The following is a 16,780-nucleotide window of genomic DNA, read 5'->3' on the forward strand; positions in this document are numbered from 1 at the left end:
TTATTATTGAGGAACATTTGCCGCTACGTTGTAGTAGTGACAGGAAAAAAGGGAAAAAGTGATGATTGATCTTAAACTCCTAAGAGTTTTTGGTAGCAGATAAACTTTCAGCCCCGCTGTTAAAATCAAACATCCCTTTTTGTTTTACCAAAAGTATCAGTGGTGTGGTGGTAGTTAATGAGACGGGTGTACTATGGATAGGTTACAGAGGAAGAAGCGAGTATATTTTCCTGTATATTCCAATGGCTTTTTGGCATTTAGGTGGGTATGTTGTAAAAGACCAGAAAAAGAGCGAGTTAATACACCACTGATGAGTATAACTCTGTTTTGTGATGTATATATGTAACAAAGTACAGTAGCTAGTCTTTTGTAGGTAACCATCGTCATACATGAAACAACAAAAGCAGAAGAAATACTCAAAAATAATAGTCAGACCACTTTCTGAATACAACAGTTTAATTGTAGTACTGATTCGTAACAAAAAATACCCCCCCACCCCTACTGTTTACCCGCCGCTCAGTTGTAAGCGCTGGTCAGACTGCCGTACAAAGCTGTACAGACACTGAGAGACAAGTAGTAAATTAGCACATTACAAAAAGAAACCTCTTACGCAATCCAAGAAAAACTCTGAATGCAGCAAGGAGAATGTGCTGATGGAAAGTTGTGGTTGTATTGTGACATTGAACCCTGGTGTTCTTCCATGTCCTCTCCTTTCCTGCTCAAATCAAGACTTTCAAGTCTTTTCTGCTCTAGATATCCTTGATTACATCCTCCAGCTCCTCTTTGGAATACATGTGGAAGGTCTTCCCGGGCTCTACCGTCGCCAGCTGCAAAAGAGACACATAAAGAAAGCCTGCATGACACCTGGGGATTTAAACTCTGACAGTGTGCAAACTTAAAACTGCTAAAGCTAAAGTGCGTTTTCAAACAAAAGTTAAAAAAAACACCACTGATGTTGTTTGTTCTGGGCATTAATATTAATCTATATGGACGAATACAACCTTCAAATGTCTACAAAGACCTTGTTGTCCTAAAAATCAGGTATTCAGGAACTAGGTAAGAAATTAGTAACGAACCTCAATGTTGGTGGCGTTGAGCTTCTCCTCCATCACCTGCTTCAGAATGGTGAGAGACGATTTGATGGCGTCTTTTAATGTCATGGACTGTCAGGGAGAGAGGGACAAGCAGAAAACATACAATTACATAATCCTGTGATAAGCAGGTTTTCCTTTTACTTTAGATGACTCCCACGCATTTTATTTCATTAAATCTTTGAAAAACAACTTAATAGATCACACAAAACACAGCAGCTTATAAACATCACAAGTCGCCCAGCTGATATTCCTGTTAAATACAGCGGTCGGTACCTTGTGGTAGACCTCTTGCAGAGAGCTCTGTGCTCCCTCAGACGCTGAGCCGATGGCCCGAGCATCACACTGCACGAAGGTTCCTGACGGGTCCATGTGGTACCTGCATTCACAAACAAACAACAGCTAAGTCTCTGTGAAGTCAAAATTAAAGACAAACATACTTCTTTTTAAAATACAGAAGGCACAAATAGTAATCTTCACGTACAGCTGCGGTCCTTTTTCATCAACTCCCCCGAATAGAAGTGCTACGCCAAATGGTCGACTCTGCACGGATGACGGCACAGAGGAACAGAGCAGAGAGAGAAGAATACGGGTTACACTTGTTTACTTGAACACCATCAAACATTATGCCTTAAAAAAATCATTGGCTTGAGGTTTGAACAGATGAGTATTTCAGCATGGAGATGAGCTAAGTGACTGACCATGGCTCCGGGATCAGCATCCTCCTCTCCAAACTGCAGCGCCAGGTTGGACACAGCCTGAGTCACACTCTCCACTGTCATCGTCTCATTGTAAGTGAACCAGTGGTTCTGAGGAGGAACATACGCAGCTTAATCACAAGGAAAACACAAGATCAGTGACTTGCTTACATTACAATGCGCTCAGCATTAATACCTGTGTTTCCACCCTTGCTTTGTCAATCAGAGTCTTGGCATCAGCTATCAAGCCACTCATGGCGCAACCTTTGAAACAGAAATGGAGAAAATGAAGACAGCGTGTACTCTAAAGCCTAAAAGCAACACTCAGCATGGAAGTGTAATGTCATTCCATGTCATCTAGATGAAACACTATTATGCAACATATAAAAGTGTAATCCTGATCAAACTTCAAAGTCACATGCAAGGCATATGACTGAAACATCATCTTATGAACTACACAACATGACAAAAAGCTAGTTTTTGCAACTTATGGGACATTTCTTGCCCAGTTGGTCATTGCCTTTTTTCAAAATCCTTTCAAAAGATATCAAACCAATTTGCTCAAACTTCAAATACCCTGTGAAAGGTGTCTGAATGCAAGGCAAGAAATCTGATATTGATCCAGGTTTCAAAGGGTAAACTGACAATTTGTTCACTACTTCTACTTTATGATTACAGTGTCTTCTTAAGCGCAAGTCTTCACTCAGCATCCAAGCTTGATTTTCAGTTAAGCTGTGTCTGACTGTCTTGCCCCTTACCGATGTGACTGTCGATCTCCACAATCTTTTCAATGCTGTTGGGCTCCATCAGCGGAGAGGTGATCCTCTTCTCCACAGCCAGACACACCCCCTCTGATGTCTGGATACCGATGGCCGTGGAGCCCAACTGGGAAAGCAAAGCAAGACCAAAGAAAACTTATGAGCTTTGAGGTGGATGCATTATTTCAAGTTTAATATACAATATCAAACAGAAGAAATCAATTCCTCAGATGAAGTGATTCAGCATGTAATACTCACTTTTATGGCCTCTATGGCATATTCAACCTGGAACAATCTTCCTTCAGGAGAGAATGTGTTCACACCTCTAGAAGACAGATGATAATAATAATGATTATTAATAATTATTCATTATTAATAATGCTTATTGGAACAACAGCTGCAGGAAACAATGTGTGCTGCCAACAAATTACTATATGTGGCTGTATGTTGATGACATGTTTGTGAGGAAGTAACAAATACAGTCAAAAACACTTTAAGAACAGCATTTTAACCCTTTGAAGCAAATTTGTTTTGAAAAATCATTAGGGGAAAAAGCAATGACCAACTTAGCAAGAAAATGTCCCACAAACTTCACGAAATTTGTAAAGGTAGACAGAAAAATGACCACAAAATTAGTGAACGCAAAAAGGGTGGTAAGGGGTAAATTGTACATTTAGAAAAATAATAACAAGCTTCAACACTGTTTTTGTCCTTTTCATTATTATTATTATTATTTTTTTACTATTTTTTTTGCTAATTTCTGGGCTATGTCTCGTGACGTTGCTCATTGCCCTCTTTCCATGTTTTACAAGGAAATCAAAACAATCTCCCCAAGTTTCAAGGGGTTAATGTCGAGTAAAACAACCTTCAACACCAAATATAAACCAGACTGAAATTTTCCCGGTTAAAGAAAAAGAGTAAAAGAAATAGAGCGATACCGAAAGTGAAAGCAAGCTAACTTGTTGAGGAGTGACGAGTTAGCTGCGAGCTAACTACCTGCTACAAACAGCTACAAAGTCACAAAGAGTTAGAAACAAAAGTACTTTGACATTTTCCTCGAGCAGTCAAAATCAAATTGCCTATACGGACACCGTGTTGACATATTTGTGCTCTCTTTCTTGTTCACAGTGAGAAGCGCTCAATAAATGACAAAGCAGTTTGTGTTGCACCTACCTGTCATACTCCGATCTGGTCAAAAACATCTTTTAACGTTACCACGGGACCTGCAAGAAGAGAAGATTGGTTTATGTGAGACTCGTGACCTACAGAAACGTGTAGAGGCAATTTTAAAAAGTAAGGGCAATTCTTTGCTTCGAGTTTGCCGTGACACCGGGTGATTAGCTAGCTAAAGTTAGCTGCAATACCGAGCAAGCATGCTAGCTAACTGACGCAGCCAATCACCGAAAACTGCACACAGAATGCTCACAGAAGTCTAAACGTAAAGCTCGGACACTAAAATAACATTTTAAATATAATATTTCAACAATTCCGCGACATTCTTCTACAAAATTGCACTTGTTTGACTCACTTACCTCGAGCCACAAACCCTTGAATGAGTTCGCTTGTTTCAGGGGGAAGCGTCTGAGGTGTTGCATCCAAATGTGCCGGTTGTCAACAACACGGAAACGAAGGTTCCGCGTGTGCAGCATGTGCCTGTCCGTCCATGCTACCAGACTGTATAACAAATATATTACAATAAATATTGAACAAATATATCTTTATATGCAGTCATCGGTATCACCGCAACATTTTGAATATCAGATTGTCAGCAACGAGGGCAAGTAATTCTGTCTACTATAATATAACTTCATACTCATGTGACATGAAATAAAACGCGATTAAATCACATATTACATAATAGAGCAGGTTATGATGCTCAACAAAGGAAAAGAACACGTATTTTCAGGGATGAAAATGTACTAGACTGTGCCGCTAGTGATTCAGCGGCATAAGGCGATCCCCCAGCAGCACAAACCGTCCCTGGAGTGGACCGGGACTGACAGTTTCCAGGCGGCAGGTGCCTCTGTCAGACTGTCACAACTGTAAATGTAAATGTATTTTTTCTGTCTTTATTGACAGTGTAGCACAACTCAGCATGTATAATCAGGTATAAAGTCAATTTTCGTTCGTTATGTTGCTGGGACACGTGCGATGCGTTTGCGTAATGACAGTAAAGTGATTTTAGCAATCCCTTGTGATATCAGCGATCAATAAGAAGGTAATTTTTTTTACACAGGTGTACAAGATATGAGACATCAGTCCCATATGGTCTAGCGGTTAGGATTCCTGGTTTTCACCCAGGCGGCCCGGGTTCGACTCCCGGTATGGGAACTAGCTTTTCAGGTAAGGTGATTCGAGGGAACATGTGTTGAATGAGTGTCATATCAACCATGTACATGTAGAAATAAATGCACTCACAGGTTAGCGAGCGCCTCGGAAAATTCTTACTCAGATATATTGGACAGAAAGTCTCTTCGCCAATGTTTCTGCCAACCTTTACGATAATTAAATCTAAGACAAAAATCATTTTCAATACTGATACAACAGAGCCTTGATGACTCGCTAATTGAGTTAGTTATGCGCGTCATAGCAGGAAAAACAGCCACTGGGGGTCGTCTTTGAGCTGAATACAGGCTGCTATCAGATGCAGCGGGAAACCGGAAGATACTGAGCTGCTTCAATAACAATCAGTAAGTGTAATATAGTACACTTTTGCAAAATTCCTTACACGTGTGGTGGACTCACTCTATCTATATTCTGCTCTATCAATAGTATTACATTCAGAGGTCAAGTAGTTGAGGGGAAATTATCTAAATACTTCTATACCCCAGTTTTCCAAAAAAATATCGTTAATTCTTTATTCATTCAAGACAGCTACAGATGTATATCAGTAAGGTATTTAAAGTAAAGATTTTCAAGGTCTTCTGTCTCTAAGTGTTTGAAATTAGTACAGATGTCGATTTTATTTTATTTCACTTTATTTGATTTTATTTTACTCAATTTATGCAAGATTGTTTTCCCTTTCACTTTTCACTCACATGAACTGTGCAACTGGCATGTATTTGCCTAAAATAATTCTAATACGTATATAATAATAATAATAATAATAATAATAATAATAATACAAGTGGTATATTAGTCTTCTGACTGTTCAAGATGGAGTCAATTTTATCACTTTCTATTTATATATTACTGGACAGAGGAATCTATGAGAATGCATACACTGTAAAATTGTTAAGATTTCCGATTAAACTTTTAATTTGAAAATTAACTGTTATAAGTCCAAGGGAGTAAAGAGCAGGATTTGCCTTTTCAAATGCAGGGAAGTAGAAGTATAAGTGAATATAGTATACTCTGGCAATATTCACACCTTGTGCTCGCAAATCTTTCTCTTGGGATGTTGTAGAGTTAGAAGTTCAGTTTAGGGAGGAGAGGGGATGTGCGTGCGGGCCGGTGGTGTCGGGTTTCATTTCAGTTAGGTCCTGTTTTGGTTCTGCAGTATGTTGAAGTCCTAACGTGGCGCTGCCTGTTACTTTTCTAAACTCTGAAATCTGATCAAATCAAACCCTGCTGCTGCTGCTGCTGCTGCGGATGGATAAACAAGACACGTTTTCTTACCCTCAGGACCGTCTGCCAGGTGCACAGCCTTGACAAGTCTCTATACCCTTACAATTGTCAACATGAAGACCGAGAGGGAGGACATGATTTTCCAGGCTCTGCTCTTAATCCACAGTAAGTAAACTGTTTGTTCTGTGCACCATTGTTTTACACAAAGGTGCGCGCAGCGTATGGATGCCTTCTCAGTATATATTGTTTTCCAGTCACCTATTCACCACGCAAATTGGTATGATTTCTTTAGAAAGCATGAGGAAAAAGACAAAGACCTACTGGGAAAGAAATGTCGTGCAAATTGCAAGAAATGTGTAAAGTGTGACAAGATAATGACCTGAAAATTAGTTTAAAAAAAGAGGAAAGGACCGAATATCCAGGAAACTGTAATTATATTGTTGTATTATTTATAATTGATATATCCATATATTTATGTTACAGAAAGAAAAATCAAACATATGTTGTTTTTTTCAATTGTTTTCGAAATTTTAGGGTTATTTTCTTGTTTATTTTTTTTATATGTATGTATTCATTTATTTTGTTAATTTGTTGTTTGTTCATTTTCTTGTTACTTTTATTTAAATTTCCTGCTATTTTTTAAGCATTTTTTAGTTTACTTCCACAAGTTTTTCAACACCCTCTTTTTTTTTTTTAAGAAATCAAGCAGATTTGCCCAGGTTTCAAAGGGTTACTTTTCTGCCATATAAAGACAGTTTTTTTATGTATATATATAAGTATTTTCAGACTTATATTAAAGCCAGACGCTTTCCTCCGATCCACCTTATGCTTCACACTTGCACACACACACACACACACACACACACACACACACACACATTCCTGTCAGATGAGGTTCACTGACTCAGTGTCCAAAGCATCAAGAGTCATCCACTTAGCTGCACATTATGAATATTAGTCAAAGAGCTTAGACTTTCTGCTATTGTTTTCAATTAAGTATATTTAGTTTTTTTTAAACAGCTGCAGTATATTTATTTTTTGAACTAACTTCGGCTGTAGTTTAAAATGAATTTAGAGAGCTTTGTAACGTGCAGGAGTTACACATTTTAAAACAACCAACACTTACTTTCTGACAGGGTCTGTTAGAGTGATTATCCTGTTCACTTTCCCTGTTGTGTCTATTTCAGTCCCTGTGGCCTGCCTCTTCACTGCAGGTACGTTTCTCTCTGTGTGAAGTTATGCTTGATATTATTCATTTCTATTGACGTGTTTAATAAATGCAGAATGTGTCACTGTCTGAACTCCACTCCCTGTCTGTCCCTCAGTGTCAGCTCAGCCTGACAGCAGCAGCAGTGTGGTGGTGGCAGGGTATAATGTGAGCGCCCCCGCTGGCTCGAGGGTGGTGCTGCAGTGTGTGAGTGGCCGCATGGTGTGGACGAGGGACCGGGTGAGGGACAGGCAGAGGGTGGTCCACTGGGACATGTTCCGGGCCCATCCAGACTATGCCATGGAGAGGGTCTTGGACATGTTCTCTGCAGGGGACCAGAGGATCTACAACTCCTACAACCAGGGCAGGGTTGGTCTCAGCCCCAGAGCCTTCAAAGATGGAAACTTCTCCCTGATCATCAAAGGTCACCTTCACCGTCTGTGATTTTCATGTCTGTAGCTGATGAATAGTTGTCATTATGACTGATATTACTTTGTCTGATTCATTAAACCTTTACTTATACGTCATTTTCACAACACAGCTCTTTAACAGGACCAAATTGCTTACACTTACTTGACTGTTCAACCCCCCTTCCCCCCCAAAAAATTGCATATTAACTGCTCACCTACTGGTTTGAGTTGCCAAGTGATATCAGCTTTAGAGATGTCTGCCTTCTCAGAATATCATGCATTTAGATGGTGCTTGGTTTGTGGTGCTCAAAGTGCCAAAAAAATACATTTGAAAAAACAGTAATGTTTCTATCCATAAATCATGACCTGGTTACTCAAAACCTTGTAGTAAGCAGTTTCATGTTGGAACTATATTCTTTCTGCTTTTTAGATGATTCTGGTACACGTCTTTAAGTGAATAGGCAACAATGATTGTACCCAACATTATCACCATGTTTGCTTTTTTTTGTGTCTGCATGTGACGACAGATGTGACAATGAACGACAGAGGTCTGTACTCTTGTAACCTCCATCATCTCTACTGCAACTTGTACGAGACGGTCAGAGTACAGCTCAATGTCACTAAATCACGTATGTATAACACTGAACCTGCTATCAGCACCTTCAATGCATAGCAACTTTAGAGCTGACTCTGTGTGTTTCTTTTTATGTACGTGAAGGTCGCAAAGAGCAGCGCTTTTGGGATGGACAAAAAGCCGTATATGTGGTGCTGCTCGGTAGTACCGTGGTGCTGCCGTGCGTCAACCGCCGTAATGTGTGGACAGACTGGAGCAACGAGGAGGAGGACCAGCAGGTGTGTGAGGAAAGAGTGTCAGTGAGAATTCAGTTTTCATTTAGAGGGATTATGGGATATTTACTAAAAAAAATGCAACTGTTTTCTACCTTGGTGGTTTCCAGGTGGTCCACTGGGACCGCCAGTCCCCCGGAATCCGCCACGACCGCGCTGATCGGCTGGTGGACTTGTACGCCTCTGGGGAGCAGCGTAGCTACGGACCGCTGTTCCTCCAGAGGAAGATGAACATCAGCAATCAGGCGTTCGCAGAGGGAGACTTTTCACTTTCCATATCTGATCTGCAGGTGCTTTTCTCTCTCTCTCTCTTTGTGTGCGTGTATAAAATTAGTATAACCAGAAAACACCACAGGAGCCAGATGCTCCAGTACACACAGTAAAAATATACTGCTATGACAAGAGGTTACTTCCCCTTCTGGCAGGAGTCCCCCCTGCTGTGTGTGTACATGTATACAGTGTTTCCAGAACACATGGAAGCCTCATCAGTAACACAGCTCTCTGTCGCTCTGTTGAGAAAATGAGGTTAGCATTCACAGGAACGTAACAAACAATACAAAATCTGTCCAAAAGAAAATCCCACCAGTCCCCTGTGTGGAATTTGTAGTGACAGCAAGCAGAGAAAAGTTTTCAGGCATGTTTTAGGAATCTCAAGGGTCCTGGTGTTTCTTGATAGAGCTCATAAATCACAACCTTTAGGTTAAATACAAGCCCAGCGGGCTCCAGGGCTTATAAGGCACACCGTGGACCAGGGCCAGGTTTCCAGTCAGCTACAGGCAACACTCAGCTGACTGTCACACCAGCTTTGTTCCTGTTTTTGTGTTTGAAAATGTGAAAGTAGAATTAATAAGCTCTAAAATAACACACAATCTATGATCAGGGCAAAAGAGTAGAATAACTTAAGGTTTCTACATTTAGGTAAGTTTAAATAGTGGTTACTCAGAGCAGCTACAGGCTTTTATCTGGTTATGAGACAGTCTAAAGTGAATACTGATGCCTCTCTATGACCTACATGAGCAAACGAGACCATCAGCAAGAAAACTGGCTATTTAGTTGTTTTTAATGCCGGTCACCATATCCAATTTCCTGTGACTTTAGACAAAACAATTTACAGCAAGGAGACCAGAAGAGCTTGTGTTTACATTTTCCCACACAAAGTTTCAGCAAAGAGAAAGAAAATAACTGACCAAAGAAGAAAAAAAGCTAAAAAAGTGATAGAAATCGACAGATATTTACCTTACTTGGCCACAAACAGATACATTTTACATCGCTATGCATCCTGCAACGTCTGCATTTAAAAAAAGAAAAACTCTTAACAATATGGTGCATCTTTCTTTCGCTCGCCCTCGAAGCAGCTGTGCTGAAACCTGTAACTTTGATTTAACTGTTTTGTGTTACTGTGCACATTCAAATCAATCCATTTTTGGTTTTTATTTTCCTGTGTTAGTGTTTACATGTTGATTGCAGACTCTGAGAGCATTTACACTGTCACGTACAGCGTGTTTTTGTCTGGATTCAACACACAGCCCACAGACCAGGGGATGTATTCCTGCCACCTCCACCACCACTACTGTGGCCTACATGAGAGGAGAGAGTTTCAGGTCACAGTGGAAGCTCCAGTGGTTCGGGCCACCCTGCCAGCCAAAGCACTTCCCAGTGAAGACAAAGGTAACACACACACACACACACACACACACACTAATATACAAGTACATCCATTAATCACACAGAATCTCTCTTCTAGGCTTCGGTTATAGTCAGCGTAAGTGCCTTAGCAGAGAGGATGTTTTATGACTTAGTGGATTTGAACTATCATGTGTACAATTAGAATAAAAAAAACCACACACATCTGTTATTTTCTTCACCCTCCCCTCTGTGCCTTTTCGTTTCTGTCCTCATTCATCCTCGCCATGTTTGTCTCTGAGAGGAGGAGAGGAAGAAAAGCTCTTATTTCGGAACTTTTTCTGTTTGTTTCATGAGAGACTTCTTTCTTGCATGGTCAGCTTGTCTGACGCCAGACCCCAGGAAACCACACACACACACACACACACACACACACACACACACACACACACACACACACACACACACACACACACTCGTCCACGACCAGGTCCTCCAAATCTCCACTTCTTCCCACCCTCCGCTTTCCACTGTTTCATCATTTTGCCACTTTTTAATAGCCTTTTATCTTTATCACTGAATTCTCAGTTCTGAGCGCTTTGACCTGCCTGAAAAATTCCTCCTCTGAGTGCATTTTAGAAAGACAGAGTGGAAAGAGAGAAGATGAGATTGGCACGTGCCTACCTCAAATTCTTGGAGAATTAGAACGTTTTTTCGGTGCATGTGTCAGTGTTTCCAGTAGGTAACTAAAGCAAAGCCGATAATGGCAGATGTATCAATGTGGGAAAATCATTGAGAGACGTTTAGGAATAAGAAATGCCTGTGGTCGAGCCCATCTCTCTCTCTTTCTCTCTCTCTCTTTGAGAAAGAGCGTGCCAAGTCCGATCTCATTTCGGTGGAATCTCTCGGATACAGTCTTTGGACTGAATTCCAGCTCTGCCCACACAATTAATCCTTCGCTCTCCGAGCTGTAATAATACAGTAGGATTGCGCCATGGGAATTTTTACGGGTTAGAAAACAAGATGCATAAATGATTTTTCTCCAATGCAGTGGTGACTTTGTACACTTTCTTTCCCAATCAGACAATAGAAGTCCTCTGCACTGTCAAATTTGAAAAGTTGATCTTACTTATGATAATTTTAGAAACCAATTTCCTTGAAAAAGTAAACGTAACTATAAATTAAAATTCTAAAATTAATTTTTGTTTACTTTATATCTATTAGTTAAGTTTACTTAAAATTTAGATGAATCTTTTGTTGCAACTTAAATAAGTTAGTCTGACTCAAACTGATCATGACAAAAAGGATTTTGCAAACAATGAAGTTATGAGACCTGCAAGTTCTGTTTTCTTAATATGTTTAAGAAAATACAAATATGACTGACTGGTTTGCAACCAGCAGAATACAGAAATATGGCACAGTGCACTTGGTTTACTTATGTGTCCAAAACTTAGAAAGATTAATTTAACTAAACTTTTCATTCTTAAGTTGCAAAAACTTCATCAAAATTAAGTAAATATAACTAAATTTGAAGTAAACTTAATTAGTTATAACATAAACATAATTCAAGATACATCGATATATTTAGTACATTTTTCAGTGCAATTGGTTTTCTAGATTTTTTAAAGTAAAATAATCTCCTCAGATTTTTGTGTGTATTTTATCGTATTATCCGCTCTTGTTTTGCCCTCTCTGACTGTCTGCTACCCTGTTGACTTTGGCTCTCTCCTGACATTCTGGAGAAGTTTCACTCGTCCCTCTGTCCGGCCTTCTTTCTGTTTTTCCCCCCTGTGAGAATTCCACATGCTCAGGTTTGTTTATTTTCATCACGCTTCTTTCACTCGCTCTTTTCCGTCACTTTCTTTTTGAAGAAAAAGCACTGTTTTCCTCCGTTTTGCTTCATCTGCGCGGCAGCTGGCAGCACAGAAGGAGACGGAGAGGGATGAGGTTTGTGAGATAGACAAGGAGAGATGGAAGGACGGGGGCGAGGAGTCTGTTGATGAAATAGGGGAGAAGAGATGTAGGTCACCCCTCCCTCCCTTCCATCAGAGTTGTTTCTCAGAGCAGTTTGAGCGGGGAGAGGACGGGGCAACCGGTCTAAACACAAACACATCTGTTCCCATCCTGGCACGAGTCAGCAGAGAAAGGCTTTAAACAAAATAAAAGGATCAGAGGGTTTGTGATGTTAATAACATGCTGTTTTCATGTACGACAAGCAGCTCTGAGCGCTTCAAGTTTGTGTTTGGGATCAAGGTCTTTCTCTAAGTTAATTTTGTGAGGCAAACCTCTGGAGAAACATCTCACCGTCCCTTTCCTCTCACTTGGCTCTCCTTCACTGTTCCACCCAGCTCTGTCCTTCCTCCGCTCCTCTTCCTCGCCTCACTTTTTCTGTGTTTTGCTGCCAGGAAAAGTAAATCACAGCATGACTTTCTGTCTGGATCTCATTTTTGGCTCAAATATGTTGAGTCTGAGGTCCACAGCTGCTTCTTGCCTTGCACTTTTATAACGAGGCAAAATGAAACCAGGCCTCCCCTCCCCGTTTGCTTCTCAACGCTCCAGCGCTGAACCGCACTTATCACCTATTGCTTAATTATTCCTCTCCGCCCTGGAAATGTGTTCAGCATTTTTTTTTGTTTTTTTTTTTAACAGCCAGGAAATGTCACTGCATAAAAAAAATTGTAAGGTGTTAGGGCTTACGTGGCATCACACACATGTGCAACAGTATATACACACACATATTATGCGGCTACATGCGCAGATTGAAAATGACAAAGTGCCACCATAAACACACAAACCTCAGAATGTGCTGGGAACAAAGACAAGAGCAGGAATTAAGTTCAGTCTGTTAGTGGGTTCAGGGTCCAAAACAAATTGGTAACAGAGCTGAGGTTATGTAAGAGTAAGTGACAGTCAACCTTTGATGATTCCAAACAGATATATTATTATTTACACGCTGAAAGAGAGAATATTTTCCATTTCAACATTTGGGAATCTAACTAAACACTGCACATTTACAAGAAGGTGAAAGCAAAATCGGACCCTTTGGTTTCTAAAAGGTGGCATGGGAATAAAACTACCCACAGCCACCCACTGATTCTATCAAAATGATAGACAAACTCAAGAACTGGTCTCAAAAAAGAGTAAAGTGAGAGTCACTGAATAGGGGGGAAACAAAATAAATAGCCAAAAGACGAATTACACTTCCAACACACACTCAACTCAAAATTTCCATCCAAAACAAAAAAAAAAAAAAGAAAGGCAGCTGAAGGTGTCGACTCTCTGGAGACACAAAACAAACTGAGCAGAGAAAACTCAGCCTCCCTATATAACCTCTCAGCCAGGCTGACTGGCAGCAGCTGTGGCAACTTCACAGGTGCACCCAAAAAGCTCCTGATTAGCAAGGAAACCTGTGACCTAGATATTGGATCTCTGTGGATCTTTGACCATAATAGAAGAAATAATAATTAAGTACAGTAGGAGTATATATTGTAGCTAACATGCTCATAGTGACTATTGCACTATATGCTGGTTTGACAGTAATTACCAGCTTCAATAGCTTGTGGCTGGTGATTCAAGCAACAGCGCCAGAAAAAGGGGGTTAGGAAGTGGGGAAGGTGCCCAACACTGGCACACACACACACACACACTTAATGCCCCTGGACCCCCTTTTTTAAGTCACTGTATCTCCTGTCTACTGGTCTAGCACAAACACATCACTTCAGCTGAGGTTGATGGAAATATTGATGGTCATATATTGAAATATTTAACAATTTAAAAGTTTGACCTGATGAGGACACTAGATTAAGGGATGACCAGAGTTATTACAATATATCTGCAGAGGGGGATATGGATATGTCCCAAATGTTATGACCATTCATTAAGTAGTTGATTAAACATTTCACTCAAACCTACAAATTTTAACCTTATGGGGGAGCTGGAATAAAAGTCTGACGACAGTAGTTTGAAATTTATCATCAGGGAACCACAAATGCCTGACGCAAAGTTTGTACCAATCCAATGAGAAAATGTTGCAATATTTTACCTGATGATTGGAGACCTTGGACTATCACCAGCGAATAGATATTATCCTCTAGGCACCACAAATTTCAAATTTCATGGCAATCCATCTAATTTTTGTCTAGTTGTTGACAAACTTACCCAGCTTGCAATTTTCTGGTTCTAAAAACATTCTGAGAATGATACAATGCAACCAATACAATGCTTTAGTAATGTTTGAGCAGCAAGCCTTCTTTTAGTTCCCAGAATGATCCTCTTAAAGTTAGGGTACCATTCTCTATAAATGATAAAATGATAATAATGATATAATATATATATATATATAATATAATGATATAATATAAAAAATGTTATCACATTACATTACATTTTCATAAAAACGGTCTGTATCTCACACCTCAATAACACATTCTGAATGCTGCTTTGAAAATGTTCTTCCTTTGTTCTCATATAACGTTGTGGGAACATTATATGATCTGTCACCTCTCAACATCGCCAACACATCATCAAAATATTGCAGTTATAACGTTACATCTTTTTTAGCATTTAACCTTATTAGGACACTATTTGAAAAGATAAACATCCTTAAAATGTTCTTTGAACATCAGATTAAAATGTTTTCCTTAAAACATGATTGCAACTTGTAAGTAAGGTTAGCCAATGTTGTGGGAACGTTCCCTGCTAGCTGGGTTAATTCTGAATCAAAGTGGTGGACGGCCTGACCAACACTGCTGCTGTGGATATAAATATGTTGATGAACTTGGAGTAACTTCACAAATTAAGTAAAATCAGAGTTCTGCGTTACTCATGAGATGTGTAATGTTTGTTCAGTTTCAGGTCTGGTTGTGGTTATTGCATTTGTAAACCTCATGATGACACATCGGTGTGTTTGTGAGAGAAAAGATGAAGAACAGAGAAACAGTAAATGCTGACTGTTCTGATTTCTGTTTTACTCAGACACCACTAAGGCTGAATCACCGCGAGTCATCAACGTTATCCTGCCAGACCAGAGACTCCACTTTCTCCTGCCGCTTGGCTTCGTCCTCACCTCCTTCCTGCTGCTGGCATTCATTATCCTAATCATCATCCTCATCACACGCAGACGGAGAACCAAAGGTCTGACCTGCGGCACCTCAGTCTGACTGTAGATTCACATTGAATTTAGATTTCTGACTGAATCTTGTTTTGCTTTTTTGTGTGTGTGTGTTTTCAGAGTTTAATCCGCAGGCATCCGTGAGGTAAGAACACACAAACACACATAATCACAGTCTTACCCTTTAAAACACACACTCAGATTTCTCTTTCTTACCCTGACAGGTCCAGCAGAAGTCAGAGCAGCTCGGAGGAGTTTGACATGGACATTACTGAAATGACTGTGTGCTGTCAGGAGGAGAGAAGACTTGGTGAGTCAGAAGAAAGACAGAGAACGTGTCTCAGCTATGAGTGTGTGTGTTTTTAACTTTCTCCTGTGTGATTTTAGACTACAAGAACAACCTGCTGAAAGAGAAGGTCCACATGAACGCTCAGCCTAAGGTCATTGACCTTGACGAAGGTAACACACACACACGCAAAACAATAAATTGTTTCATTTTCATCCTTCAAAACCCTTATTTTTGTCTTTGCCTCTTGCAGAGATGCAGAAGTTTTCTAAGTGAGAAAAAGACAAATACTTGTGTCACTGGCTGGTCCAGAGGCTGCGCTCCAAACCAAACACCTCCACACTGCCTTCTGTCCTGGCAGGAGAGACGGCAACAGACAAACTGTTGTGAAACGCAGAAAACCAAAAAAAAAAGAAAACAATAGCTCACACTGAGGCCTTGTGTTTTTAATTTGTCAGTATTAAAAAACAAGCTGATTTTGTTTTCTGTAATTGTACTTGATCAAGCTAAGCAGACAGGCCTTTGACCATTTGCACAGGACAATAGCGCCACCCAGAGGAGAGTCTGAACCGAGCATCGACTGTTAAATGGAGGAGCAATGAGTGAAGTTGTGACTGAGTGAATTTGAATTATCAGTTATTACAGCTTTGATTATTATTCCTCAAATTAAAAAAAAAAATCAATAAAAAAAATCATTTTGTTCTTTGTTTTACTCACATATCCATCTTGGCTTAACTGACCTGACTGAAGTGCTACTGTCAGGCTACGATTACCTGTATGCTAACTGAACAATGAAGCAGTGTACGTCAAAAAAAATTATTTTCAATGCTCAGACTATATATTTTTTGTGGATTGTTCCTTTTAACATGTATTAAAATTTAATGTTTGACACTAAACTTAAGTCGGTTATTCAAGATACTGTTTTCTTTTTGTCTCCAAATGACTGAAATGTTATTCCTTCATTCATTTTACTGTTCACAGCAATGCTTTTATTGTGATGTGTCAAATGTAGGCCTAATGTTAAATTATCTAACCATTTTTCATTCCCTCATTTCAAAGTTGAGAGCAAAATAAGCTTCTTAATGTTTTGGATTTGACTCTCATGTCTCTTATGTATCTTAATCTTTCCAAAACGAACCAGATTCATAGACCTTTTCCGTAACAGATCATTTCACTTCACAGCA

At 39.8% G+C, this 16,780-nt stretch overlaps 2 protein-coding genes and 1 non-coding gene across 3 annotated transcripts; 2 read left to right on the plus strand and 1 right to left on the minus strand.

Moving 5' to 3' along the window:
* Positions 1 to 435: 435 nt before the first annotated feature.
* Positions 436 to 4,210, minus strand: psma5 (proteasome 20S subunit alpha 5). The gene is made up of 10 exons (XM_042496939.2): positions 4,080 to 4,210; positions 3,721 to 3,770; positions 2,806 to 2,872; positions 2,548 to 2,674; positions 1,986 to 2,053; positions 1,793 to 1,900; positions 1,576 to 1,634; positions 1,368 to 1,470; positions 1,077 to 1,163; positions 436 to 827 (listed from the first exon to the last, which is right to left on the minus strand). Exons 2-10 carry the CDS (start codon positions 3,747 to 3,749, stop codon positions 750 to 752), a joined length of 726 nt encoding a protein of 241 aa, XP_042352873.1. The 5' UTR covers positions 3,750 to 3,770; positions 4,080 to 4,210; the 3' UTR covers positions 436 to 749.
* Positions 4,211 to 4,806: 596 nt separating this feature from the next.
* trnae-uuc (transfer RNA glutamic acid (anticodon UUC)) lies at positions 4,807 to 4,878 on the plus strand. Its single transcript has one exon. It is a non-coding gene; the product is annotated as a tRNA-Glu (tRNA).
* A 1,136-nt stretch (positions 4,879 to 6,014) lies between these two features.
* On the plus strand, positions 6,015 to 16,492 carry LOC121953757 (matrix remodeling-associated protein 8-like). Its single transcript, XM_042500976.2, has 12 exons — positions 6,015 to 6,279; positions 7,302 to 7,328; positions 7,440 to 7,745; positions 8,259 to 8,360; positions 8,450 to 8,583; positions 8,688 to 8,867; positions 10,104 to 10,245; positions 15,175 to 15,333; positions 15,431 to 15,455; positions 15,535 to 15,620; positions 15,698 to 15,769; positions 15,850 to 16,492. The coding sequence occupies exons 1-12, from the start codon at positions 6,228 to 6,230 to the stop codon at positions 15,870 to 15,872; spliced, it is 1,308 nt and encodes a 435-aa protein (XP_042356910.1). The 5' UTR covers positions 6,015 to 6,227; the 3' UTR covers positions 15,873 to 16,492.
* Positions 16,493 to 16,780: the final 288 nt, after the last annotated feature.

This window comes from Plectropomus leopardus, chromosome 2 (assembly GCF_026936395.1).
Source record: "Plectropomus leopardus strain MGB_pleo_1.0 chromosome 2, ASM2693639v1, whole genome shotgun sequence".
Taxonomy (NCBI): domain Eukaryota; kingdom Metazoa; phylum Chordata; class Actinopteri; order Perciformes; family Serranidae; genus Plectropomus; species Plectropomus leopardus.

What these genes read in the sequence shown, in the direction of transcription:
- psma5 (XM_042496939.2), bottom strand. Translation starts at nt 3,749, where the DNA reads ATGTTTTTGACCAGATCGGAGTATGACAG. An exon ending in GGAGATCGACAGTCACATCG is followed by an intron (nt 2,054 to 2,547) that starts GTAAGGGGCAAG and finishes TCTGTTTCAAAG; the next exon opens with GTTGCGCCATGAGTGGCTTG. An exon ending in TCAACGCCACCAACATTGAG is followed by an intron (nt 828 to 1,076) that starts GTTCGTTACTAA and finishes TCTCTTTTGCAG; the next exon opens with CTGGCGACGGTAGAGCCCGG.
- LOC121953757 (XM_042500976.2), top strand. Translation starts at nt 6,228, where the DNA reads ATGAAGACCGAGAGGGAGGACATGATTTTCCAGGCTCTGCTCTTAATC. An exon ending in TTTCCATATCTGATCTGCAG is followed by an intron (nt 8,868 to 10,103) that starts GTGCTTTTCTCT and finishes TTCAACACACAG; the next exon opens with CCCACAGACCAGGGGATGTA. An exon ending in AATCCGCAGGCATCCGTGAG is followed by an intron (nt 15,456 to 15,534) that starts GTAAGAACACAC and finishes TTACCCTGACAG; the next exon opens with GTCCAGCAGAAGTCAGAGCA.